This window comes from Alternaria hordeiaustralica (assembly GCF_023758085.1).
Source record: "Alternaria hordeiaustralica strain BMP 2776 chromosome Unknown scaffold_2, whole genome shotgun sequence".
NCBI lineage: Eukaryota > Fungi > Ascomycota > Dothideomycetes > Pleosporales > Pleosporaceae > Alternaria > Alternaria hordeiaustralica.
The window spans coordinates 1,747,730-1,774,574 of record NW_026056774.1 but is presented as its reverse complement, the minus strand read 5'-3'; the positions used below and the strand labels follow the sequence as shown (position 1 = coordinate 1,774,574).

Sequence of the window (26,845 nt, the reverse complement as noted above, 5' to 3'; positions counted from 1 at the left end):
CGCGCTTCCTCAGTACTAGTCTTCCCAGATCTGTACATTCTTTTCATCCAAGTTACTCCATCACATACTCACTGTCCACAATGGCGAGCGCAGACGTTCAGCAACCACCTGCGCAGGAAGCTGCACCCGCACTACCTGACTACCTCACAAACCCTGATGCTGTTCTGGGGGACAATGATGCCAAGTGGCGATACGGCAGAGCGCCTGATTACTCAAAAACCAGAAAGGTGTTCGCTGAGAGTAAGTTACCAGATGTGGCAATGAGCCTGCATGTCAGACACAATGCAGTTTACTAAGCATGCACAGCAAAGCAAATGACACACGAGGCTGGGTCTCTTCCTGAGCTCGTACAGAATCTCGTCAAGAACTGGGAAGTCGAAGCGTCCTTCAAGCCCAACATCGACGACTGGCGTACGATCGATCGGGAAAACTACTCATTCGCTATCAATGGCGGCAAGGCTGAAGGTGCAGAGGCTATGCTCAAGGTCGGCACATACAATGCTATCATTGCGCCGAACGAGTACTACTCGCCCGACTACTCCGACTTTGCCTCGTCACACAAGACGTTCAAGCGCATGATGCCTACCTTCGCATGGGAGGTACTAGAAGTCTACAGCGGCCCACCAACAGTCAGCTTCCGATGGCGCCACTGGGGCCAAATGAAGAACGACTACGTCGGCTTCAACAACAAGGGCGAGAAGGTCACAGCCAAAGCACATGGAGGCTCAATCGACATCCAAGGTGTCACGGTCGCGACGGTCAACGACAAGGTACAGCTACAGTCTGTTCGTACCTGGTTCGACCCGATGGACATGTTCAGGCAGATCGCGCCTGACGGCGTCGTGAAGAAGGAAGAGAAGCCCAAGAACATGTCCCCGGCAGACGCCCTCGACGAAGCTCAGGCTGGCATCAAGGCGCCCGAGGAGCAGGAGCTACCCGATGAGTTCATCCAGAGCAAAGAGGAAGTCAAGGAGACGATCGAACGTCTTGATAAGATGACGACCGAAGAGAAGATGTCAACCACCCAGGGTTTACCTGCTGACCACCCGGCTGTGTCGTCGTCTTCTAATACTGATGCTGAGGGTGGAAGGTGTCCTTTCATGCCCGGAGGCTTCAACTGAGGCGTATTTACGTGTGTAAAAGTAGAGATATGGCACATTCGAGTCCGTTTGAATCACAGGGAGTTATGAGCGGGTACTTAATAAGCATGGAAGCAGATCAGAGAACTTGCGTTTGAATTATATTCGTATATACCATATTGTTACAATCAAACCCGTGGACATCTTCGCCAAGTCGCGCTTTCCAGTCATCTCTGAGTACCACCTTCGATTGAAGTAACATACCTTTTTGCCATGCATCCCCAATCATGATGAGTGGTTTCGTGGAATACCACCGATTCAAGCATGCGCCTAACACCAGCCATCTATGCAGATACGATGATCGCGCCCCTGCACTTTACAACAACTCAAATAACACGTCGGCGAAGATGATGCTGCATTTCGGGATGATCTTCCGAGCAAGTTAAAGCCGTTTGGTACGATGTTAACTAGTTAAGTCTGACGCCATAGCGGCTGCTAGTGAACCAAACGTCGCTATGCGCATTGCCTCACCCCCAACTACACTAACACCGACACTGCCCTGACAAGCCGACGATCTCCAGCCCTTGCTTTCGGGACGCGAATTCTCCGCATAGCGCTCGTTGTATACGTCCAGGTGCCTGATTATCCATCACCCGCCGTCCGCGCCTCCATTGTAGCTTCCCCGCTGCTTCTTGCCCAGTATCGAGTGAGGCCTGCACGAACGCAGATTTGACACGCGATGTGGGAGTTGACCGAATTTACCTAGCGTGATTAGATGCTCGCGATACGCCCGTTGCAATCGTAACATTTGGCTTGCGCTTTACTTGACGGATATATCCAGTCTTCAACGACCGTGGGCAGTCGCGGAGAGCTGTAGGCTCCAGTCTGCGGCAGAGAGATAGTTGAAAAGTCCAGCTCGGTCTTCTGAAGTCCATGCATCAGGTCGCTTCTTGGCTTGGTGAGGAACTCGTACAAGTTTCGACTTTTCGGCATTCCCTTCCTGATCCGCCCCATGATCTTTGCACTGGAAGACAAGAGGATGTAGTTGTTGAATAGGTTGCGAGCAGCCTTCTTGTCGCCGGCGGTGTAAGTAGCTCGGGCGAGTTTTACGATGTTTGTAAAATGCGTGCCAAAAGTGACATTGGTCTTCGGAAAACTCTGGGCGACAGGATGAGCCAAGGTCACACGGAGGAGTCATCTCCCTGCAGAGGTTGATGGGGCGTCAGCAGCAGTCGAAGTGGAATTGATGTTAAGTGGTGGATGCTTTCCGTTGTTTCCCGACTCTGTACCTCGGTCGAAGTCATGCAGATTCTGGGTAACATTCACCTCCCCATCTTCTTGGGGAACTAGTTCTGCTTCCCCACTGTTGTCATGTACTGTGAGGACGTTCTTTTCATCCGAAGCTGTTACAGCAACAATCTCTAAGTGACGGACGAGTAAATCTGCTAGATCGGCGGTGAACCTGTACAGTGGTGCGTGTTTCGAGGCTGCATTGTTGACTTTGGTGTGGCCAGTGGACTTTTCAATGTTGTTTGTCCAGGATAAAACTGTGGTGAGAAAGCGGAATTCATAAAGTTGATGCTCCGATAAGAATTTGTCTTCACGTCCAATGTCTGGTCGCTGTGATGCCATCCTGACTCAGATGGGATGAAAAAGATGTGTGGTGTAAGGACTTGGAAGTGGAAGAGCGTACACTTTTATGATACTATAGCCTGAAAAATGCCTGGCTGCAAATATGGATCCTGATGAATGGAAGGCGTGTTAGATGTGGTAATCTCTATCGTGATCCGCGGTTCGATTTCATCGACCATATAGATGCAGAGGAAGAGCTGACTAGGTAGCAAAGTCTGGTACCACCCAAACTCATGAGCCTTCCCAGGATCGAACCTTGACGTCCAAATCTTTGTTCATCCTCAGCAGCGTCAAACAATCCGACAAAGCTTACTTCCTCATATTGCAGCACTACTCGCGGCCAAACTGACCAAAGTGGCATCAACAATGCAGGCACACGCATCATCTGATCCTGCGGTCGCCCAAGAGGAGACTAGGTCCTCATTCCCCGGAGCGATCCATATCCAAGACGCCGTCGCTGCCACAGAATTTGCGCTCAACAGCTACACTCAACCACCCTCTCCTCGCACACTAGTCATATGGGCCGATGGAAATGGAGGTAGACGCGACGACCCAAGCACCGCGGCTATAGGCTACCACGACCCCTTATCTAGAGACTGGGAAGTGCACATCACTGTGAGCCATCATCCTTCTTGGATCGAAGCTAGCCTCATCGCTATCCGGGAAGCTTTCTGTGCTGCTGCAACGCTGGCTGACCACATCGACCACTTGACCGTGTTTTCAAATGCACAAGAAGTGCTTGCGAACCTTGTAAAGAGCAGCGATCTCTCGTGGGGACGAGATGAAGCTCTAGTAGAAAGGGTACAGCAGGCTGCAAAGAAGCTCATGGTAAAAGATGTGCAGGTAGATCTGCAATTTGTACCAAACCGCACGAAGATTGAGGGTCATAGGCGGGTGCAGAAACTCTCCCGAAAGTATAAGAAGAAGGTCTTAGCGGTTGCGCCGAAAGAACTCCTAGAGTACGACATTGATTTTCCTCCGATCAGACTGAAGCATCAGCAGCACAAGGATGCAAAAGAAGAGCTGGAGGTGTTGCTGCGCAGCTGCTTAGAAGATGCGAAGGCGGCAGGCAAAGTCGGACCTCGCAGCTCGTTAAAGCACGCGTGGAGATTCGAGACACGTCGTCTACGAAGAGAAGCAAAGAGGGACTATAGGAAGATGAGAGAGCGAGAAGGCAAGCCACTGAAGCCGACAGACTCGGAAATTGCGATATTGCGGGCGCAAAAAAGACGTCTCGGGAAGGCGTCTGGAGAGCTGACGGAGGACGAAGAGGTTATAATCGACGCAGAGGAGAAGATCCTGGGATGGAAGGACATATACCAAGAACTCGCAGGTAGCTCGTGGGAAGATAGACGGGCACTAAAGAAGTGAGGCCATAGTTTCGTTGGGGTTTAGTAGAGTATGAGCGACTGTACATTCTTCAATTTCGATCTTCTTCGCAAATACGTTTCGCTGCGTGAACCATGGGGGCTACATGCACGGCGAAAGCGACGGTGGGTACAACTTGAACCGATGTCTTCTCCAGCCGGTTAGCATTTTTCGATAGTTCGTACGCGTACAGTGGGTAACACTAATCATCAAGCTCAACATGTATCTGGGTATACTCCGGTTGTACTATACACCCGTGCTTTCCAGTATGTCATTATTCACCGAGATTGGATATTGTAGACCCTGAGCGTACCCTTCCTGAACTACCGCTATCTAATCGGGAGATATGTGTCTTCATGTTCGAAGAATCGGAAGTCGATATCGGAGTGGCATAACGGTCCCGCCACAGCCTTCCTGCCGCCCACGGTTGCCTGCCCAACCCTCTTGGGCTGGCCTCTGTTTAGGATGATTTCCGCAGGCAACAGTGAGTCATACCTTCCTTTATCATCATCAACAAGACGTGTGATCATGGTTTCATGCTAGTCGGTGGCTACGCGCCAGGCTACTCGACGCGACTGGTGAAGACACGGTGTCAGGTGCCTCGTACCTCGTACAAGAAACTTGGAAGTTGGTCACACAGGATGGCGCAAATCTGCGCCGTTGGGTGAGGCTATGGATCTAGTCTGTGGCACGCTAGGACGAGTGTCTCTTCTGCCTGCGCGGAGATGGTGAGAGGGCTCTCGTTGGTGTGTCGAGGTGACTCAGCCCTGGACCAAGGCGGATCATCTCGGCAGCCGAGGTGCGCTAATGGGGGGCGGGCAACACCGATGAGTCGTCAGCTCGTCGGGCGCTTGGCGCTTCTGGAAGGGGCGACGATGAACATGCAGCTGCAAACTCTGCTGTGAGCGTGGGAGGCGCGAACCATGGTCATCGCGCGCCCGCGAGACACGGTCGAATGGTCGCGGATGTAGAGAGCCGAGGCCAGAGGCGGATGCACGCGTTTGGCATCGCTTTGGGACAGAGGCCCGGCGTCATCAGCCACTGCGGTGAGGGGAGTGGAGCTGGGCCGTCGCAGCGCAAGGCGGCGATGTGTTGGCAGCAGTTCATTGCTGCTTGCGCCGTTTGCGTCATCGCGATGGGTTTGTGTGCCATGGCGATTGCGCTGAGGCATTTCCTGCCGTGTTTGCATCGCTGCTGCATCACGGCACCGCGACGGCCGGCTAGGCTGCAAATGAGGGCGTCGCGTGCTGAGCAGCTGAGATTACGAGCGTCGCAGCAGCCGTCGAGGGGGTCGGCCGCAAATATAGCCACGAAAAGCACGGTGAAGGCACAAAATAACCCTTCCTGGCATGGCGTCGCCTCCACGTCCAATGGCGCGGCAGGCAATGGGAAGACGCGTCCTTGGCTCCCAGTCGGCCGGTCCCTTCATCTCAACATAGCTGAGAGGCAGAATGAGGGGGTGTAGCAGGCAGTCTGCGACTCTGGCGCTACCAGCGTACCATGGCACGGAGCGTTCGAGAGCAAACGCGCCTAGTGTGAAAGAAAAGGAGACGCCGTGTGTCGCAGCAGCTGGTCGCGTCGCAATCAGCGTGAACAGCCTCAGCGCGCGCAGGGAGTGGGCGGGTTACAGAGGGCCATTTACCGCTGCGCCAGGCATGGCGGCAGGCCGTGTTGGCATGCCTGTAGCCTTGGAGCCATGCGTGATGATGGAGCGTCTCACGCCTCACGAGATGAGGGCAGAGCACCCGCAACTGCTTCACGCAACAGCGGTGCGGTGGGGGCAAGAGAGCGACGTCGCTGCCCAAGCAACGCAGCTGCAAATCACGCACTGCCATGTCTGGCTGATGGCAAATAAAAAAAAGCCAGCGCGATGAGTCTTCCAAGGTTGGGTTGTGTGGCAAAGAGGCAAGCTGGCCAGTGCGCCCGGGTGCGATGACTGGACTGGGGGCGCTGTAGGTACGGGGTTCCTATTAGTATCGCCAGCGCCGCCCAGCCCGTCACCCTCATCAAGACAGCAGCAATGGACTTCACGAACATCTACAGCGCCCCCTGCGGCCTAATCTAGGACGCCAACCGCGAATAGTGTCGTCTGTTCTCTGTCGCCTACCCGTCTACCTACCCAAACCGACCCATTCCATCTTTGTCCAGGTAGCAGTCTCCGCATCGACCTTTGTCGCCGCCACACTGCCGCCTACCGCATAGACTCATCTCGCGCTTCCAGTCATCGTCGAGACGAGAGAGTCTGTCCTTTTATACCTCCTCGTCCCGTACCTGCGTCGCGATCCGACGCCCTCTAGTCGCGCCTTCCCACCTTTACCGACTTCCCGACCGCCACTTCCTCACACGTCAGACCTACACCTCCCAACTCCACCACCAACAGCTCTTATGTACACCAACCCCCAATAATAATAAAACAAACACCTGCAACAAACAAACACTCAAACACCCGATCGCACTCCCCGCGAACACGCGAAGTCGCTCAGCTTGGTGATCCCGCCAAGGTAGTCACCATCCTCGAACGCTTCCCACGTCGCACCTCATCACCACAATGTGCCATTCGGCCTACACTACTTCAGTCTCTCGTCGCTCAGAATTCACCACCATTTCCGAAACCAAAGCCTTCGCCCAAGGCTTCGCTTGCTAGACCCCCGCATCCCCTCAGACATCCAGCTCTTGCGACAGCGCCCGCTGTTCAGTAGCTGTATCATCAGAGTGCTTCGCGGACGGTCTTCTACCACGGTCTTGTTTCGGTGATTCTGCAGTTGACAGTGACTGGAGCCCGCTCTAGTCTGCACCTGGCAGCTTTTCGACCACTTGACACTGCTCGAATCCTACTTCCACTTGCGACTCGTCAAACCCTACCAACCTCCTACGTATACGTTCCGCCTTCGAAACCTACCCTCTCCCAGCTCTTCAGACCGTTAGACCGCTTCCGTCACACCACGATCACACACGATCAGGCCACTTGACGGAGGAGATTTCGCGATCGAGGAAAAGATCCCAACAAGGGAACAGCGTCTCGAATTATACGTCAGAGGTCACAGGGTTGTCCTCTACGGTTTGTCCTATCGGTTAAGTTCTCGGTCACCCCACGACCACCCGATCACGCTCTGCGCCACCCCTCCAGGTCTACCTAACGGTCAGCACTTCGAGACGTAACGACAAAGCCTAGTCCCATCTCCGCTCACTCCTTATTGTCTACCTTTCCTTACCAGGCCCCGTCCTGTATACCCCTCCTTCACCATGAGTCTTGCCATTCCTCTCCCTAGCCACGGCTACATGGCTGAGACCCACCCTTATGCCGCCCCTCTTTCTTCTTCCGCTTCCTCTTCCACCTCCTCAGTATTCTCAGACGCTGCGTCACAAGCGTCAAGCGCAAGCTCCACATCGTCTCACTCAAACTGGGACTCAGAAGAATGGAGTCGCAACCAAGTGGCACCGCCGACAATTGTCGACCCTGCGAGCTTGTCAGCTTTCCAGCCCATCAGCCGAGTTAGCACATATCCTCAGTACCAGTCTACGGTGTGCCGGGAGCCTGTACAGGAGAGATTACCTTCCCTGCGCACTGAGCTGTTGGCACCTCTGGAGCAGCGACAGAATCCTCGCCGATCGTCGACCACTGTCAACCAGAAGCCCCCACCTCAATTGGTACGGCAATCCGACCGAAAGGTCAACTTCGTCGATTGCCTCGTCGGTTAGTACACGTTTTATCCCTGGACCATGGTTCCCCCGCTGATTATTCCTCCTTAAGATTCCGCTACTCAGATGGTCGAGGTCATCTGGCAACTTTCAGAGCCTAAGAGCCGTTGCGAGAATGCTTCTGGACGTGGAGTGCTTCCTCTCCGCATGTTCATCCAGGAGACCCTCCGTCGCTCTCGCACCAGCTACTCGACTCTCCAAGTTGCCTTGTACTACTTGATCTTGATCAAGCCTTACCTGCCCAAGCACGACTTCACCATGTCCCAGCCTGAAGACGCATCTCTTCGTGCGCTGCAATGTGGTCGTCGCATGTTCCTTGCTGCGCTTATCCTCGCATCCAAGTACCTACAGGACCGCAACTACTCGGCTCGCGCATGGAGCAAGATCTCTGGTCTCAAGGTTTGCGAAATCAACACCAACGAGATGGCTTTCCTCGAAGCTGTCAACTGGAAACTGCACATCGTTGATTCGGTATGGGAGAAGTGGCAAGAAGTCGTCCTGCGACACACGCCTACCCTTCCTCCGCCATCACCTGGCGCTAGCATCCCCAACACTTGGAAAGATGTCATTCCTATTTTGACACCTGAGTTGGATATCGTCCAGTTGGCTCCCAAGAAGTCAGCAAACGCTCCCGTACGTCCTCCTCTGAGGCCTCAGTTGAACGCGTCGCCCTACCGCTGCCCATCGATGGATGGCTACGGATCGCAAGAGAGCACACCAACTCCATCTCGCTATCAAGTGCCTCGCTTCCTGGAGCCGAAGCCTGATCTTCCCCACACTCCGTCACTGCCATCCCTGGCTCGCTTGGGTCCACTACCAACCCCATCCTTGACCCCGCAATCCATCACCAGCAACACTCCTGCAGCGAGTGCCATGGCTTTCGGATCGCGCCGCCCATCGATGTGCACGGCAATGCAACAGGCACAGTGCTCCTCACTGGCACGCACCTGTGTAGACCAGTTCAACCCAAGCATCAGGAACGGACTGGAAGCTTACCACTTCCCAAGCCGACGACCTTCCCTGGCTCCTTCCAACTCATCTCTATCGTCCTCTCCAGAGTCAATGATCTCGGACAACTCGCGCACTTCTCGTGCTTCATCAATCTCGTCGGTCTCGTCTGCCGGCTGGGCGCCAAACCAAAGCCAGGCCAGCTTGGCCCGGTTGGCGACCTGCCGCAGCGCGAAGCTCCCGTACCCGGTTTTGTCGAAGTGCAAGGAGCAGTACGAGTATGCTCCAAGTGAGCCCATGTCCTCACCCGATCTGGACAGCTTCCATATTGATGATTCGGATTCGTCGCCAGGCAAGGTCGACAGCCCTGCGTGCGTCACTCCCGCAAGCCGCAAGCGTGGAAGGTCTTCAGTTGATCTCCAGCAGAATGTGCGACACTTGCTTCACAGCACTCGCTCCGCATTCGACCTTCGTGGTCAGAAGCCTGTGCTTCCTGATAGATCAGTGTCGCAATCATTCGCCCTCTCGCGCAGTGAACCAAAGGGGCTGCAGTCCCCTAAGAACACTGTTCCTTATTGCTCGCGTCTTCCTATCCAGAAGGACTTTGGCAAGAAGAGGTCGTGCTGCAGCACCGAGGTCGCGCAAGCCTACCGCCCACAAGGCCCAGGCATGTGGGCTGGCATCCTCTAAACATGACAACATCGTCATCACAGTATTGAAAGCCCAAAGAAGGCTAAAGAACAAAGAAAGAGAAGGAAGTATCAACGCAACTATTCACTGTTCTTATTTCACACACACAGTCACACTCTACATTACCGTGTATATTTTCCTTCACCACCTCCGAACCAACCACGTGTGTATTCTCCTTTGGGCGTCACATCAGATCTCATTTGCTACTTAGCTCCGGTATACCTATTTGGGTTACTTTTGGCGTTTTCAACCTTACTACCAACTGGCGTTTATATCTTTTCAAGGACAGCTCGGTTTGAGCGAAAGGTGGGGGAAATACCTTGATCACAGGCAGGTGCATTAGCATGGGTTCAACAGGATCAGGCGTAGTTTGTGTTCGCACGCACATGCGCCCCTTTAGTCGGGATGGATGTACGTTTACGCTACGGCGACGGTTGACGTGCTGTGGTATGGTTTATATCCAGTGAGTAGGTAGTGAGTAGTAAGCAGATGTTGATGATTCTAAACCTTCCCTCGCTGCCTGTGTGTATGTGATGTGGTGGTGTGGTTTGCTTTCTCATGCTTTGGGTGTCTATGCTGACTGTACTTTAGGCCTTTGTATCATATGCCTCAACTCGAAATCGGATGACCTTCACTAGATCTTCCTAGTATCATTAACATGCACCTCCCTACCCTTCTCCCCAACCTTCCCCATCGCCCTAGCAACCGTAACACTCTCCCTTAACGCCTTCCCCAACACACCCCTCACTCCACCTTCTTCCAGCACCATAACCCCCGCAATCGTACACCCCTCCGGACTCGTTCCCATATCCCTCAGCTCGCCCGGCTGTATCCCACTCTGAAGCATCTCCGCACTGCCCCTCATGCTCTGGTAGATCTGCTTCTGGGCCACTTTGCGTGGTACCCCAACAGCAACGGCGGCGTCGACGAGGCTGTCGACGATGATGGCCCAGAATGCGGGTGTGGAGCCTGCTACGGCTGTTGTGGCGGGCATAAGAGCGGGTGGTATGAACATGGGTTTTCCGATTTGCGCGAAGATGGCTGTTGCTATGTCTTTGAACTGCGGTGGGAATAAAGGCGAGGGATGGTCTTCGATGGCAGTCATGGATTGCGAAACAAGCGCCGCTACGTTGGGGAGGGTGCGTAAAACCCATGCTCTTTCTGCATCAGGATAACGGCTGTCAATTAAATCCGTCTCGGAGTTGATCAGCGTTTCAATAGCTGGACGCGTCCAGCCCGCTACGATGCTGATCAGCAGTTTTCCCATTAACGCATTCTCAATGGGCGGTCCCCAGCCGGTTGACTGCTCGTTCTCGTTTCCTTCTAGTGTTGCCTCTACTTGTGACGGATCGACGCCCAGAATGGTCACGTGTGAATCTCTGAGAGCGGCTAAATTTTCGTTTCGCATGATGCGAACATTTTGGTGTTGAGAGAACAGGCGTTTGAGTCGGCTTTCTGACTGTTCGCTCTTAACGCAGGCGATGAATTGGGTGATGCCACACAACGAGTTGGGAGGGGCGTCTAGGAGGCTCTGTAGGATGGCAGTACCGAGATTACCTGTTCAAGAGTAGGTTTAGACGTCTCGTTCGAAATTCGTCTTTGTTCTCAATGGGAGTCACTTACCACATCCTAACATGCATAATGTTTGGTCCGACATGATTGCTTGCGAGTGTGTCGGTATTTCCTTATCTGAAAGTGAGTTTTGACGTAGCTCTGCTCAATCAGGCTCTTGATTATTGTTCCAGTTCTTCTAGAAGAGCTTTAGGAGGCTTCCTGATACCGAGCTGATGTTATTCCAGCTTCATGCGTTGACATTGACAGACACGTCTCATGGTCTCGGGAAGGAAACCGGTCCCCACTTTTCTTTTGCGCTGTTCTCGCGGGGAAAGCGACGGCGGAGATCACCTCCGCGCATGCATCCCTTCTGCATCCGAACGCGCTTCTGATAAAGATAACCCCCAGATACCGATGATAGCCGATAGTTCATGACGAGGAAGTCCTTGCATTTGAATAAACTTAGGGCTACGATATCTAGATTATGAACGAAACTTCATACGCGTCTTACGAGCATGTATACTTGTCAACTTTATCCCTATTTGCATCCTGATCGTGATCCCGCCAGTTGCTATCACGCCCAGAAGAACCTCCTCCTAACTTCTCTCTTCAACGCTGTAAACTCATCCTTAGTCCTTAACACGGCATCGCGGTTCTCCACAGCCCTCCGAAGTAGGTACCCCACACATTCGCCCATACTACCCCAAGTGGTGCATTTCAACACCTCAGGCGCCTTGCCACCTGCCCCCTTCTCCGCTAACAGGGAAAAGCTGACTTCATCTGACATGCCGTGAAGCTGTCCGTAAGCGACAGGAACAGTAGGTAGGCCGGCTTCCGAGCGCTGTCGGTGGAGCTTGTGGGCCGAGAGCACGCTTTCGCGGTTGTGAGATGCGAGGAAGAGGTTTACACAAGGGAACCGGCGGGCAGATGATCCAGATGCCCCGAAGCTGCCTATTTGCTGACGAAGCGCACCCTGTGCTATCGTATTGTAGGCGTTATCTGTGTCTTCTTTGGTGTCATGGATCAAGGAGCGGTTATCGGAGAGGATGTATGCACCACGCACGAGCTTGAGACCAAGAGTAAACCCATCTCTTTCCGCCTCGGCCATATGGTGTGCGAGGACTGTGGGAGTGTCCTTGAGGTAGGCTTGATATGTGTTGTAGATGACAGCTTTACCATTGCGATTGAACTTGCGCATTAGTTCGAGTGTCGTGCGAGCGATGCCCGCTTGCCAGTGCTGAGACTCAGCGTCGATGATGATCTGGACATTGCGTGCTTTACATTGGGTCGCTATCTCATCCAGGGCGTCAAGCATTTGCTGGGATGGAAGCTCGCCTTTACTGAATGCTGATGAGACGGCTGGACCACCGCCTGTTGTTCTAGAAAGTGTCAGTGATACATTCAGTAAGTCATCGTAACTATACTTACTTCAGAGCTAAGATGTCTCCCTCGGAGATGAGATCAAGTGTTCCTAGTGTGCCTACCCTCCATGCCTCGACGTCTGCATCATGCGCCATACTAGTCTTTTCATCGACAAAGCTATCCGAGGTATGATGGTTTGCAGACTTGGTTTTGTGATCAAACACCATCTCCTTCGCATACGTCAAGATCACCCCTTTGAATCCCAAATCCTTCAGCTGCTTTACACAAGCTCGTGTCTCTTGTTGTGTTTCTCCGGCGCAAAACTGATTATACAGGGTTCTCTTCAAAACAACCTTCAATACAGGGTTTCGATCTATATTGAACAACAGGCTTCGATTCGGTTTCGAGAAGAAGGAGAGCAGGTTGAGTGATGGTATCAGAAGGAACTTGTTAGACGATATTGTGGCGACGAAGAGCGAACGGAGCAACATGTGCGTCGGCATTGCTGATAGCGGGTATTGTGTGGGTGACGGGTTTGATATTTGTGTAGCCGAAGCCTTCATCCGTGGCAGTGCAGTTGTAGAGCTGAGACGTGTCTCGAACGTGTTGAAGCCATTGATAAGACATTTCCTGCTCGCTACTGCTCGCATTGTTGATCTAGTAAGCCGTTGATGAAGCATCATGAATCCAATGTGAGGTGGCGAGACTAAGGAAACCAGCCAAAGATGGAAGAGTGTTTCAGGATAGATGATTGAAGCTGATATGTAGAGTGCTCCTACAACTCTACCTCTTCATCGCCTTCCTTATCTCAAACCATATCTCTACCATATGATGCACGACCCCGCTCCACGTCTCGAACGTGGGGCATCGCTATGCTCGTGACTATCGCGTCCAGATCCATAGCTCGGACGTGCAGCCGAATCGCGTGGAAAGTCCGGATGTGGTCGGCACTACCAATAGTATAATGCAAGAGGCAAAGTGATAAGCAGAACGAGACCAATGGTAATTATGACCGAACGCGACATCCCTCTGGAAGTAGGCCAATGCGGGGTTGATTGTCGATGCGGCTTGGATCGGGTTATGCATGACGATGTCGGCGTAATATAAGAGCGAAGCTACCTTTTGAGTATTACGTTTGTGAACACTCGTATACTCCGCCCGTATAGCGCAAGGAGGTATGAATTGTCTCGATACATGATCTCGTTGCAGCGTTGAGAAAACATGTCGGAACAAAGCGCACGTCTTCCACCTATTTGGGAAAGTACGTTGGCGAAGCGTCTTGACAGAAGAGGAACGAGGCTGGCAAGTGCTCGATCATACTATGCACCCATGCAGCAACTTTCTTATCAAGCTTATCGTTGGCCGTATATGGTGTGCACAGAGCTTCCATATGTAGGACACAGCTTCGTTGCGATAAACAGCGGTCGCTGTCGGAATGAGTTCAAGAACTATGTCCCAGACGTATATAGCAAGAGAATCCTGTCTAAGAGTGCTCTTTTGACTACATTTCTAGCATGCCGTTAGAAGATGATACCCAATGTACGAAGAAGGACTTGCTGGAGGCTGACAATGTGGAACCTATCGCTGACCGCACGACCTTCGGTCACAGGCATCACGGCTGTGCTCGGTCGCCGTAATGCCAACAAACCAACCTATCATCATGCCAGAAGAGGAAATGAAACACGGTTGGGCGATACAAGTCTCGCTTTCGAAGTGTCGGGAGGCCATCCGACCTTGCAGGAAGGGGGAAGACACGGACCAAACAGCGTCAGACATTGTGTGGGGACGACCTTATCGATAACACTAGCGTGCACTGGGCAAGTCAGGAGCAAGCATCACAACACGACGATAACGCTTGCAACATCTGCGGGGGCTGACAATGCATGCGACAGCGGACACGATCCCGTATCGACAGTCTGGCGAGACTCTGGTCGATGGCTTCGTGTCATGTATGGACTGGACACTCACGTAGCACGACTGCACCTGTACTTCCAGGGTCTCATGACATACTGTGACGCTTCAAGGTGTTTATCCTTGCACTCGTACTTCGCATCTTTCCTGGCTTTATCACCATGAGCGTTTCTAAAAGCGACGCTATAGCTATCATCGGGGGAGGCGCTTTCGGTCTCTCCACGGCTCTTGAGCTCTCAAGGAAAGGCTACACCAACATCACGGTCTTCGAGAAAGATGAAGAAATTCCATCCCGATGGTCTGCTGGCAACGACCTGAACAAGATCATGCGGGCGGAATATGAAGAAGATTTCTATACAGATCTGGCCGTGGTATGTAGCTGTCTGCACCCCGAGCAATGCTATGAGGGACTGATCGTTCGAGCAACGACTGACATACCAAAAGGAAGCCACCCACGCCTGGCAAACGCCCCTCTACGCGCCTTACTTCCACCGGGTTGGCTATCTTAATGTTGTTTCTGGTGCTGCATCCCAAAAAGCAGTGGGAACGCTGCACCGGTTCCAGGCGGCTGCGGAGAAGCACCCGGAGATGAAGCCTTTCTTTCATCCCATCTCGGGCCCTCAAGACGTACGTGATGTAGCTGGAGCTTGGCAGTTTACCGGTGACATGCCCGGCTGGAAGGGATACGTGTCCAAGTACGACGGCTATGTGCATTCAGCCAATGCGCTGAGAGGGATTTATCGCGAGGCCAGGAAGAATGGCGTTAGATTCTTCTTGGGTGCGAAAGTCGGTGCGATAGAGAAGATCGTATATGAGGGATCAGGCAAGAGCAGAAAGAGCATCGGTGTTCGAACAAAGGCTGCGCGATTCCATGCCGCCAAGTTACTTATCGTCGCCGTTGGTGCCGCAGCCCACAAGATTGTCCCTGAGGTCGGTGCCGAAGTGTCCGCGAAATCATGGTCAGTTGCACACGTCCGCCTTACCGACGACGAGACGGCAGCACTCCGCGGTATCCCAGTAACATACGCCCGCGACCTCGGTTTCTTCTTCGAGCCAGACCCAAAGACGAATCTCCTCAAGATTTGCCCGATGGGAGGTGGTTACATCAACACTAACCCAAGCACCGGGATTTCTGAAGCACCGCAAGAGCTCATGCGCTTCGTACCGAAAGACGACGAAGAACAGATGCGCGAACTTCTCCGCCAAACACTGCCCTACCTCGCCGATCGACCCCTAGTCGAGAAGTTCATATGCTGGTTCGCAGACACAGCAGACTCGGACTTCATCGTCGACTACGTGCCGAACACTTCCTCTTCTGTTATGATACTGTCGGGTGACTCCGGTCATGGTTTCAAGATGTTCCCGATCGTCGGAAGGTGGGTGGATAACTTGCTGAACGCACCCGACGGAAAGCAGAGTATTCTGAGGTGGCGTTGGAGAGTGCCAAAGCAGAAGGCCAAGGGAGAGAGCTTTGATCATGATGTGAGCTGGCGGATAGGAACTGTTAGAGAGATTCGCGATGTGCAAGGACAGGAAGCGGTGAAGGCGAATATGTAGAGGTTTCGGCTTGTGTGCGCCTCCCGTGAAGCTCGTCCTGGTCATTGCGCGTGGTCCGTATGGTGGTGATAGTGGTCATTAGATACTCGGATCAATGATTTGGTAGTCGTCCAACGTTGCGAAAGAGAGCCAGTCCGTTCCTTCCATGTCCATAGACTCTGCTACAGCCAAGATTTGCTCGGCAGTCAAGTCATCACCAAATCCACTCCCCTCGTCACTGATTCCTGTATAAGATGAAGGGCGCACCGTATCTTGCGAATTCGGCAAACCGGCTACAGGTTGATAGCCTGGAGGGAATGAGAGTGGACGTTGCATGCTTGATTCCAGGCCAATAGTGTTAGGTGACATTAATGGCCGCTCCCTATTCTCGGAGTACTCCGCCAACATCTCATCAAGCTTGCGGAGCTCCACGTTGCGAAATCCTGCGATACGGTTACCACTAGACGTGATGGTATTAAAGAAGCTGTAGGCTTTGTCCAGATAGGGCTTGTGGTCGTCCGTTAGACTAGGGTCGATAAAACGCGTCAAGATGAGGACCATAGTTGACACGAAGAGTGCATCAAGATCCCAGGGGAGGAAGGTTTCTATATCATGGTCAGTCCACGACATTGCGAGATGGCTGAGCTCTATACCTAGTAGCCCTTGATCGTGTAGAATCTCTAGGATATCGATGATCTTCTGAGATGATTCAAGTGACATGCATAGTAGGTAGCGTATCTTGCGTGATGACATCAGCGGTTGCACCTCTCTTGGTGACTCAAAGACCTTCTTCATACAACAGAAGAGCAACGGTCTCGTCACAACAACGATTGTCTAGTAGTTTGTCAGAGTTGTTCGATATCGCAAGAAATGTGGATCATACTTGATAGTAGAGTAGATGTAGATAAGCCGGCATTCTCGAGATTCCGCCAAAGCGTTCGTCTGCATGCAGCGGAAATGAACGTCGGAGTTCTTCCGCTAAGGACGTAAGATCGCCTAAAACGGCTTTGATGCTCAAGACAAACTTCTTGCGTAGCCGACCTTTAGAACCATAAACAGCTAGACGATTGGTCAGCAATGGCGTATATGAGATGGGAGTTGACCCACATACTCTTAGCTATTTCCGCATAGATACGTGCAAGCTTGATCTGCATGTCGAGGGCTGTCACTCTTTGAGCTGAGCCCCCAAAATCTGGAAGCTGGCAAGTTATATCCTCATCTCGAATCGATTGCGGTAGTCCCATCAAAGATGTCATCTGCCGGTCGAGGATATATACCGTCCACCAGATCTTACGGCATCGCTGAACAAGAGGCTGGCCTAGGTTTTCCACCGGCATATCGGTATGCATTCCTTCAATCATCGATATGCGCATGGCTTGACCAATCTAGCAATGTTAGTCAATGTTCACGAGATATCATTGACGCCGTACTGTTACATGTGCTGCATTTCTTGAGTCCAAGGCTTGCAGGAATAGCGCTATGCAGCAAAGTATTTCGACTGCCATTAAGGGCTCGCGGCAAAGACGACTGGTATCAGGCAGAAGTTGAACAGCGTGGGTGAAGAAGTCGGCGCCTGGCGGCCGAGGCGTTTGACTCTTCCCTTGAATGAAGGTCTTTCCAAAAGCTAGGATGAGAAGAAAGTGTATGTACCACAAGCTGTCTTTCCATGTATCTCTCTCGTTGTTCGAGTAGAAGGCATGCAAGTTTGCCATAAACTCGTTTTCGTCAAAGAGATGGACAAGCTGGGCGCAGTGAAATTTCACAGCATTGAACAGAAAGATGGCGTAGTCGATACTAGGTATGATCGGAGAGTTGGAGTCTGGACGCCTACGTGTGCCATCCCATAGATGTTCGTATGCCGAGCCATCAAATAGCAATTCGGCGCTAGGTAGCGGTGATTTTCGGATGTGCTCATGCACCAGATTGAGGATTTGTCCATGGAATGACCAGTTCGAAGACGTACCTAGATAGACTACGAAAGCTCTTAGTTGTGATTCATTAGGCGTATACCAAGAGCTTACATGGCCGTCCAGAGGATGAAGACATGAACTTGGACGACTCAATAAGCGGGTTCATCAGATTTGCTTCATCTGGGTCGGGTCTAAGTATGGGTGAATTGTCCCTCGTCCCCTCGAAGCTCGATGAGTTCGCTGGTGGTTGATCGTCATCCGCTGCTGGTGAGCTTGCATCCCTGGCCTGAGCCGGCCTATTGTTAGCCGTCGTTCGTGCTTGTGATGCACCCGACTCGTATGTTGGATTATGCTCCAACCGGGCTATCTTTGCCTGGAGATCGGAGAGATATCTGAGCACCATTAATATTTGCTCATCCAGATAGTAGTGCTTGTAAGCTACCCTTGAGTCACTAGGATCTTGTTCTCTCTATCATCGAAGATGCAAGTAAGGCTTCGTCTGCCACAATTGGAGCACGGCTGCTGTCCCGAGCATTTAATCTTCTGCCTCCTGCATCGCGAGCAACTGCCCGTAGTTGTCAATAGTGCACCACATCGGCACCACGCAAGCTGCGTACGCGTTTGATGATCGTTTAGTCACTCTTTGGTGGTCGTTGGAGGATGGCATCGTGCTTGCCGAGGCTATTCACAAATCGGATGGACACCTGGGCAGTTTAACGAGGTTGTCGGTTCTGATGCGGAAGTAACGCGTGTAAGCTCGCACGCAGAAGCGCTGCAGTCATGAGCCAGAGACATCGACGACCAATTCCGGCTAGATACCACCTGGGCACCAATGCGGGGACTGATAGGGAGCTGATGTCATCGCTTGGCACCTGCCGTGCGTGAGTGGGCATCCCTGATCCTCACCAAAGACCATCCGTCTACCAGTTGAGCTTTCTCACGCATACCTTCCGAAATCGCAACGTAGTCTGTGGTATGGCCGCGACTCTGAAGTGACGCGTCGACGTAATGACGCCCTACGCTTTCCCCTGGATGATCAATCTAAGCGGCTGGGTTAGCGCCTCGCGCACTGAGCCGTGCGTCGGGTGCGCTTCCGTCCCTCACACGAGCGTTCCTCATCGAGCGTCCCAACCACCGCTTTACAGATTGACCCATTGGAGCTCTTAGCCCCGTTGGGAAGGATTTGTGGTCGAAAATGGAGAGGCGACGTTATCTGGGTGTGAAGGTCTTTTCCGGTTCAGTGCCTTGGCCGTAATGCCATTTACGCGACCATACGTCGGGAGACCTCCCGATCAACATGCGCAGCGATGCGAAGGCAGGCATGGCATGGTAAGCTTATCAGCCAACCACAAGTCGCCGTGCTGTTTGTCGCAAACGGGTATTCGCGGGCATGAGAGTCACAGCGGTATCGCTAGGCATAGTATGTGTCGTCGGAAAGCATTGCCGTTGCGAACTATCGTGGAGAGGCAACCTTGGAAATATAGAAGGTAGATCCACGACAGAGTGCTCATCGTACCTCTCTCTGCCCCACCATGTTGACCACCCGAAGCCTCGCACGGCTCTCTGAGAAGACAAGGCGGCCTCTGACCAATATATCGAGATTCCGCCTCCCCCAATGCCAGCTACGTACAAAAGCCACAGTACCATTCCGGCTACCTGATGCACGCAACGAGCCAAATCCGACTTACGAGAGAGGCTCCCTGGAGCGCATCCAGCTAGAGGTGACTCTGAAGCGCATGAAGTCGCAGATTCCCCTTCCAAGCGAGATTCATTTCAATGGCAAGTCGCAACAAGTTTCTAGATCTTGGGATCAGCCATTGCCCGCGAACCACCAGACTACCTTCACCAATTACCCACTCGCAACCAAAGAGCAGGTCTCAATAGCCATCGAGTCGGCCCTCAAAGCCAAGAAGTCATGGGAGAATACGGCTTTCGTTGATCGAGCAGCAATCTTCCTTAAGGCCGCCGAGCTAGTTGCGACCAAGTACCGGTACGAGCTCATTGCGGCAACTATGCTTGGCCAAGGGAAAAACATCTGGCAGGGCGAAGTAGATGCTGCTGCTGAGCTGGCGGACTTCTTCCGGCTGAATTGTAACTACGCGGCGGAGATTCTGGGGAAACAACCTGAGCGAGGTACAGATGGAATGTGGTCCCGTATGGACTACCGCCCGGTGGAGGGGTTCGTCTACGCTGTTTCGCCGTTCAACTTTACTGCTATCGGCGGCAACTTGGTCTCTGGTCCCGCCATAATGGGCAACGTGGTACTGTGGAAGCCGTCTCCTTCAAACATCTACGCGAGCACCCTCGTGTACAAGATTTTGCTTGAAGCTGGTCTGCCACCTGATGTCATTCAGTTCGTGCCCGGCGAGCCTGAAAACATCAACGACGTCGTGCTAAATCACCGGGACTTCGCTGGGCTCAACTTCGTAGGTTCCTCAGACGTCTTCAGATCTCTCTGTGCTCGTATTGGTCAGGGTATCGGAAACAACACATATCGCGAATTTCCACGAATGGTAGGAGAGACTAGCGGCAAGAATTTCACTCTACTACATCCAACGGCGGATGTCCAATCTGCAGTGAAACACGTCGTTCGCGCTTCGTTTGAGTACCAAGGCCAAAAGTGTTCGGCAACGTCTCGCCTCTATCTCCCAGCGTCTCGATCCAAGGAGTTCATGGACACATTGGTCGACGATGTGAAGGGTATTACTCAGGGTAATCCACACGAAGATCTCACCGCTTTCATGGGCCCAGTCATTCACCGTCGTTCATTCGAAAAGATCAAGACTGTCATCGACGAAAGCAATCAGGATTCTTCGCTCCAACTCCTGGTTGGCGGTACCTACGATGACTCTGAAGGCTTTTACATCAAGCCAACCGTCTACCTCGCAGATTCGCCAGACCACAAGCTCTTCAACTATGAGATCTTCGGTCCTGTACTCGCAATATACGTCTACCCTGATGCGGAGTGGAACCATATTTTAGAGAAGGTTGATCAAGCTGGTGGTAATTTCGCGCTCACAGGTGCTGTTTTCGCTAACTCCCGTACCGCTATACGTGAGGCAGAAGACGCGCTCCGCTACTCTGCAGGCAACTTCTACATCAGTGAGTCTTACCAGAATGGCGCTCATCGCGAAAGCTAACGAGCCATCAGACTGCAAGACCACCGCCGCGCTCATCGGCCAGCAAAGCTTCGGCGGAAGTCGCGCAAGTGGAACCAACGACAAAGCAGGCTCTTCGAATCCCATGTTTCGCTTCGTTTCTCCACGGCAGATCAAGGAGGAGTTCTTCCCGGTCTTTGACTACCGTTACCCTTCAAACAACTGATCTACATGCCGCTGGTTTCAGGAACTGTAATACCCGTGGACGCGTTTGCAGGCGGAGGTCTTCCATTGCCGGAAAGCATGCTTCCAGTAGGGATTGTAGCAGTTCAGGCGTGCGATTTCTAATGCGCTTTCTCCCATTGCGAGCTGAACCTTTCATAGCAAGAACATACGTACCTTCCTTTAGTGTCTTACAGTGCGGTGATGCTTCGACGCTGCGACGCGTGCGCCTGCCCAGGTCGCGGCTGCGGGCTGAAGGCGCATGATGACTAAGCAGACCCACTTTGTGCCCTCGCGTCGGGCGCGTCCCAGTCACAGCCGCGCTGTGGCCAGGCTAGCTCACTCAAACCTCAGCTTCAAGACAGTTCAGCGACCGCCCATCTAATGCCGTTAAACAACAAACATACCACTACGCGTCAAGCATCAATGAGAGTTGGTCAGAGGAGGCCATGGCGAGACCGCGCGATTCGATCGTCGTCTCTAGAAGACGTTGCTTCTCATACACCTCCAGCATTCGCGACGCAATACGTCCTTTCTCAATCATCTCTCCACCCTGGGGATTAGGTTCCTCATCTTGGCTTGCATCACCGAGGAGTCGGGTTACTTTGGTACAATACAGTATATGTGAAGGAGGGATATGCACGTCCACTTACAATTGTTACCGCGGAGATATTCTTAGCGTTTCTAGTGGGTACCATCTTCCCTGAATCAGGCTCTACTAATACCTGAGCTACTGACATAGATCTCATATGTGGCGAGATCTGAGAGAGCTATGGTATTGCCCATGAGGTCTTGATCAAAGCCTCAATTGTCTTGGCTCGTGATATGGGCTTGTCTCAGGTGGCTTGTCCACGAGAGATATGTCTCTCAGAAGCAAGCCTTGATAAAAAGAGTGCACTATTTAATGTACGACCTCTTACAGGGCAGAGGTTTGACTTTACCAATCTAAAAAGATCCAGCTTTGTCTACCGAAGATAAATAGCGCTTTGACGCTCGCCCCTACAACTCCCAACCTTATCACCGATACCACTTGAACCCCTGGGCTACTCCACTCGCATACAGCAGGTCTACTCATTCAGACGCGAACATGCTTCCTGATCACCTCAACGGATCCTTCAGGCGATACAAGAAGGATACAGACTACTTCGTTACATGGCTGGCTGTGACTGCGGGAAGCTCTGGTTTTCATCTTCAAGAGAACTCTGATACGTCCGACTCTCCTCAACCAGCCGCTCGTCAAGGCCCACGGCTGAAGGGAAAGGCTAGAAAAGAAGCCCGTGAACGGGAGAAATCGGAACCCCACAGATCTTCACAGAAGCTCACCACGCACCAGCTCATGGAGTGCGCGAAGCATATTGCATCTACGAAGTCATCGCCATCCCATGTACCCCGTTCTGTGTATGACGCGTTATCGAATGCCCTGGTTGCTCGCGTGGAGTGCTCTACCTGGTTCAAACTGCAAGAAAAGTGTTCGGGTAATGCAGACCTCCAAAGAAGCAACGATACGCACAGCCACTTCAACACGACGTTAGAAACTGTACGTAAGCTGCTTCAGCCGTTTGTACAGCGTCTACCCAAGTCACAAAGCGCCACAAAGTCTGTATCAGCTGCTGCGCCGGGGTCTACGAATACCTTTGGGGTGCTCGAACGGACGGGTGTGTCGGACAAGGACGAGGACGATCAAGAAGAGGTCCCGCCAGCACCCAAACCAACGTCAAATTCCAAGAACCTTCCCGAGGAGACTTTGTATCAACTCGACTCAAAGGGTGATACCTTGATGGCCATCCATTGCTTGCTGGAAGACTTCTTTGAGCTCCGTCTCACTGTTCGACATCACTGGAAAATCTTCATGGACAGGAAAGGAGCCTTCGCCGACCTGATGTCCACTGCCGCGATGACACAATGTGCAAACGAGATTGCTTGTACACTTGCACGTGATTTCACGGAGAAATTTCCAGACATCAAATCCATGGATGAGATTTTGATGTTGCTAGTTGAGCCAGAAGTGAAAGTAGGCCTGCAAATCCCTACTGAGCCTACGATAAGACCGGAGGATAAACACGCAATCTCAACAGCCGACATATCAGCGCCACAACAGACTGAGCATCACAAGTTGGCCGCGGACATACTCCAGCACACCTACCTCAAGACCTTCCAGTTTGCGGGGGATTCAAGCGCGCTTGAGGGAATAGAGAACTGTCCGCGTATCAACCTTGCCGAGGCCTCAGACGAGTTTAAAGAGTATAAGCGTCGGGGTGATGAGGCCACAACTCCTCTCGACAGGCTTGAAGGATGTTTGCGCACTCTCAAGAGCATACAATCAAAGGCACATGTCAGTCGACAGACGCTACTCCCTGACGCTGATAGCTTTACCCGCATGTGGTATGACGCTCTCACCCCAGCATCTGGTGCTATGAAGCCTGGTGTTGAGCAAGTCATGGTAACACAGATGTTCCTGGACGTTCTGATAGCAACGCATCTTCAGGATGGTGGCTCATGGTTGGGTAACCGACTCGAAGAAGTGTTCGAATTGATTTTCGATACGGATATGGCTCTTCTCGACTTACACAAAGAGCCTCGTCCTAAGGATGCGACAGCGGATACCCTTACTCTTTCCGCGTGGCCACACATCCCAGGTAAAGGTGCTGCGAACCTTGGAGACGCCACTGATTTCATGAACGTATATCTTGGGCTCAACCCCGTCTGGGCTGGTCTTCGACTACTCTACCGCTTTATTGGGGTCAAGCTGCAAGAGACTGACCAAGTACTTGTGCAGGGGCCAATCTCTTCAGCTGCACATCTCCAAAATGCGCTCTTGCAGCTCCGCCATTCCAATGATCCGACTAAAGCAATCCTTGAGAAAGGATGGGAGATGCTCGACATAGCGATGGCACATTTTGGAAAGAAGAAGATCTTTTGTGCATCAGACGTACCAAAGACTGTGAAAGACTGCTCCGCACGAGCTCGGCTAGCAATGGGTGCCAAGGCTCATGACTTTGCGAGGAACAGGCGCCGCCTGGAGAGAGATACACGACCCTTGAAGCCGCGTTCCATTGACCTTTCAATCCCCATGCTACGCGCCATCATGTACAATTACCAGCACCAGGAAAGCATGGGCGGGTCGATGATCAATGCTTACGAAAGTCGCATTATACAAGCAATGGATGGTACATTATCCACCATCGAGCACATACAAGTTGACTTCAGAAGATCGAATCCAGAGAACTACCTGGGGATATTCCGCATGCTTCTGTCGCTCGATCTAGCTAACTGTATGTTCAACTACGCCAAATCAGCGAGATTGTGCTCGCAGATGCTTCAGGAAGCATTGAATGTACTACATGGAGAGCGCAGCAATCGGCATCCTTGCCTTCTCCCGGCCGATTTACTGGAAGCAGAAAAGGCTGCACTACACGCCGCCAGAAAAGATATCGACACTGGCCTGGTAGTTTCGAAACACATGGAGCATATAGCAGAGGTCTTCGTCCAGTACAAGGATCGGTATGGGGGCTTCAAGGAGGAGCTGGAAGGACGGTGTGGGTAAGCAGTCACTTCCCCTACCAGGCGAAGTTTGGTTAACGTGAATACAGGAAACTCCATCTCCCATATCCCAGCGCCATCTCGCCGCCCGAATTCAGTCGCCCTATACACCGTGACGAGATTCGTCGGCAGATGAGGACTGACCGCATGTCTACTACTCACCTCGTCTCTTTACGGGAGAGTGGTGAGCCGGATAATGGCCCTCCGCAGCTTGAGGACTGGATGCTGAAGAAGAATGAGACACAAGGAGAGGACACAGACAACGCGTGAAGGTATTGTGGTGGAAGTAGTAGGGAATGGACATGTGATTGATAGGGCCAAGCGATATCAGCCGCTTCAGTGAATGGACTGAGTTGTACTTACAATGCCCTGCGTGCACTGCGCTTCACTCGTGACACAGTCGTTTGCTATGCACAGCCCCTTCGCGCCCATAGTCCAGAAGCACCTCTTTCCAGTCTCCCTCCTTCCATAAAGCTCCAGAAACTCACCGCGGTTCCCATTCTCCATCTCAACCACACTCGTATTTGCTCAACCCGCTGGAGCAAACAAGGATGGATACACTGTACGTATAAACCCCTCTGGCGCTCGAAATACATACTCATTACTGCAGTACCACATCTACCGTCGCTCTCTTTACCGCCGCCGTCCCACTTCTCATCTCGCGTCTCATCATGAGGTCACCAGTCAACATCAAGAACTGGAGTCCCTTCAAGATCGATGCGCTCGGTATTGTAACGCTTCTGGGCGCCGACGCGGTCCGCAAGTCCCTTGGCCGCCTCGTCTACTCACCTTTCGAATATCTTCCTCTCCTCGCTGGTCATATCTTCGCCGATAACTCAGTCATGGAACCGATTCCAGGCTTTGAACTATACAACATCACCGAAGGCATTAAGGCAACCGATCTAAGCGCTTGGTTTACACGCTGGCTGTCGTGTCAGAAGCTGTCGTACAACTCTACGCGGCTTGAGATTCAATCTGATCATTGTGTTCCTAGACATTCGGCTGAGCAGTGGGTTGGATTTTGGTTAGCTTTCTTAGTGAACACTTTCTTGATCATCTGGCCGGTGCTGATACAAGACTGGTATGGTCTCGCTGCTTCACTCAGTCTTGTCGCTCTGGTTTTTGTTCGAGTCTGCATTCTCTCCGACTTCCGCGGTAGCATCGACGAAGCTATCAAGCAGTTGGACAATCAGGCGACAAAGAAGGGTGAGGTCAAGCTCTTCATCACCATGCCAAACGGTAATCGTCTGACTGTTATTACCACGACTGGCATCGCGCAAGATGTTCTGCTCACCGAAGCCCGCCCAGCCTCAGAGAAACTCCACCTGGTTAGCCGTGCTGTCTGCTGGCTAGCTTTCGGTGTCCATGCTGTCACGCTAGGCATGGCCTGCCTTGCCGTCCAACTCTTCATCATCACAGTCACACTGGTTTCGTCTGTCGCGATGATACAGGGCTGGTTTTCGGAAGGGTCGAACAGTGATGAAACCTGCATTGGTAACCGTCTGTCCATTACCCAGAGCCACGACGGGAGCGCCGGTAGCAACGCTAGCCAGTATGTATGTCTTGAAATGACCGAAGCGGAGGAGCAGAACATGGTCGCGTGGTCTTTCTTCCCGACGCAGCACAACAAGCTTTGGTTACCGACGTATGAGAAGTTCAAGGAGGACTTCAAGGCGACACGTGATCCCAAGATATTGGGATCATGGAAGAAGCGTATGCAACTAGCGCATGCGAACGCCAATTCTGGGCAGCAAACACAGTAAGAGGCACGTTTACCGCTTTATCTGAGCTGTACGGTACGAGATGCGAAGGTTCATCCGATTTCGTGGTTGTTGTAGGTAGAAGCGTTGAGCATGCCAGGCGCGACTAGCTTCGTGCGTCCCGTTGCACCTGCCTCATGAGAAGCTCTACCCTAGTGTTTCTAGAACTATAATACCAACCCCAATGCTCCTATCACATTTTTGATATGTGATAGCATCTTTATGCCTTTGCGCACAGTTAGAAACGAGCCGCAGCGCCTAACAAGGTCGACGACTGCTTGCACGTCGCCGAACTGATCTCTAGGAAGGCCTGCAGTCGCGGCGAGCTCTTTCAGCTGCAGCGGCCGGAAGGCAAGCGTGATCGACCGAAGAATTTTTTCACAGTACTCTGTAGTCTCGGCATCTTGAGCCGCTATCTGCAGCATCATTCGCTCGTAAAGCGGGTTGAGTTCTGACAGCAGTGTCCGCAGCATCTTCTTATCTTCTCTATATTGCGGCGTAGTTCAGCACTGCGCATTCCTGAGATTGTTGTACTG

The 26,845-nt window shown here is 52.3% G+C and overlaps 10 protein-coding genes across 10 annotated transcripts; 7 read left to right on the top strand and 3 right to left on the bottom strand.

Annotated features, from left to right (window-relative positions):
• Positions 1 to 80: 80 nt before the first annotated feature.
• Positions 81 to 1,121, top strand: J4E84_002053 (uncharacterized protein; the record flags this gene model as incomplete). Its single annotated transcript, XM_049384682.1, has 2 exons — positions 81 to 240; positions 307 to 1,121. 2 exons carry the CDS (start codon positions 81 to 83, stop codon positions 1,119 to 1,121), a joined length of 975 nt encoding a protein of 324 aa, XP_049248038.1.
• A 1,956-nt stretch (positions 1,122 to 3,077) lies between these two features.
• J4E84_002052 (uncharacterized protein) lies at positions 3,078 to 4,082 on the top strand (the record flags this gene model as incomplete). Its single annotated transcript, XM_049384681.1, has 1 exon — positions 3,078 to 4,082. The coding sequence occupies one exon, from the start codon at positions 3,078 to 3,080 to the stop codon at positions 4,080 to 4,082; it is 1,005 nt and encodes a 334-aa protein (XP_049248037.1).
• A 3,240-nt stretch (positions 4,083 to 7,322) lies between these two features.
• J4E84_002051 (uncharacterized protein) lies at positions 7,323 to 9,416 on the top strand (the record flags this gene model as incomplete). Its single annotated transcript, XM_049384680.1, has 2 exons — positions 7,323 to 7,773; positions 7,831 to 9,416. The coding sequence occupies 2 exons, from the start codon at positions 7,323 to 7,325 to the stop codon at positions 9,414 to 9,416; spliced, it is 2,037 nt and encodes a 678-aa protein (XP_049248036.1).
• A 634-nt stretch (positions 9,417 to 10,050) lies between these two features.
• Positions 10,051 to 11,073, bottom strand: J4E84_002050 (uncharacterized protein; the record flags this gene model as incomplete). Its single annotated transcript, XM_049384679.1, has 2 exons — positions 10,051 to 10,973; positions 11,040 to 11,073. 2 exons carry the CDS (start codon positions 11,071 to 11,073, stop codon positions 10,051 to 10,053), a joined length of 957 nt encoding a protein of 318 aa, XP_049248035.1.
• A 471-nt stretch (positions 11,074 to 11,544) lies between these two features.
• Positions 11,545 to 12,487, bottom strand: J4E84_002049 (uncharacterized protein; the record flags this gene model as incomplete). Its single annotated transcript, XM_049384678.1, has 2 exons — positions 11,545 to 12,349; positions 12,399 to 12,487. The coding sequence occupies 2 exons, from the start codon at positions 12,485 to 12,487 to the stop codon at positions 11,545 to 11,547; spliced, it is 894 nt and encodes a 297-aa protein (XP_049248034.1).
• Positions 12,488 to 14,404: 1,917 nt separating this feature from the next.
• J4E84_002048 (uncharacterized protein) lies at positions 14,405 to 15,800 on the top strand (the record flags this gene model as incomplete). Its single annotated transcript, XM_049384677.1, has 2 exons — positions 14,405 to 14,614; positions 14,688 to 15,800. 2 exons carry the CDS (start codon positions 14,405 to 14,407, stop codon positions 15,798 to 15,800), a joined length of 1,323 nt encoding a protein of 440 aa, XP_049248033.1.
• A 78-nt stretch (positions 15,801 to 15,878) lies between these two features.
• On the bottom strand, positions 15,879 to 16,574 carry J4E84_002047 (uncharacterized protein; the record flags this gene model as incomplete). Its single annotated transcript, XM_049384676.1, has 1 exon — positions 15,879 to 16,574. One exon carries the CDS (start codon positions 16,572 to 16,574, stop codon positions 15,879 to 15,881), a length of 696 nt encoding a protein of 231 aa, XP_049248032.1.
• Positions 16,575 to 19,221: 2,647 nt separating this feature from the next.
• Positions 19,222 to 21,013, top strand: J4E84_002046 (uncharacterized protein; the record flags this gene model as incomplete). Its single annotated transcript, XM_049384675.1, has 2 exons — positions 19,222 to 20,791; positions 20,841 to 21,013. 2 exons carry the CDS (start codon positions 19,222 to 19,224, stop codon positions 21,011 to 21,013), a joined length of 1,743 nt encoding a protein of 580 aa, XP_049248031.1.
• A 1,083-nt stretch (positions 21,014 to 22,096) lies between these two features.
• J4E84_002045 (uncharacterized protein) lies at positions 22,097 to 24,553 on the top strand (the record flags this gene model as incomplete). The annotated part of the gene is made up of 1 exon (XM_049384674.1): positions 22,097 to 24,553. One exon carries the CDS (start codon positions 22,097 to 22,099, stop codon positions 24,551 to 24,553), a length of 2,457 nt encoding a protein of 818 aa, XP_049248030.1.
• A 143-nt stretch (positions 24,554 to 24,696) lies between these two features.
• On the top strand, positions 24,697 to 26,312 carry J4E84_002044 (uncharacterized protein; the record flags this gene model as incomplete). Its single annotated transcript, XM_049384673.1, has 2 exons — positions 24,697 to 24,815; positions 25,160 to 26,312. The coding sequence occupies 2 exons, from the start codon at positions 24,697 to 24,699 to the stop codon at positions 26,310 to 26,312; spliced, it is 1,272 nt and encodes a 423-aa protein (XP_049248029.1).
• Between the last annotated feature and the right edge of the window lie 533 nt (positions 26,313 to 26,845).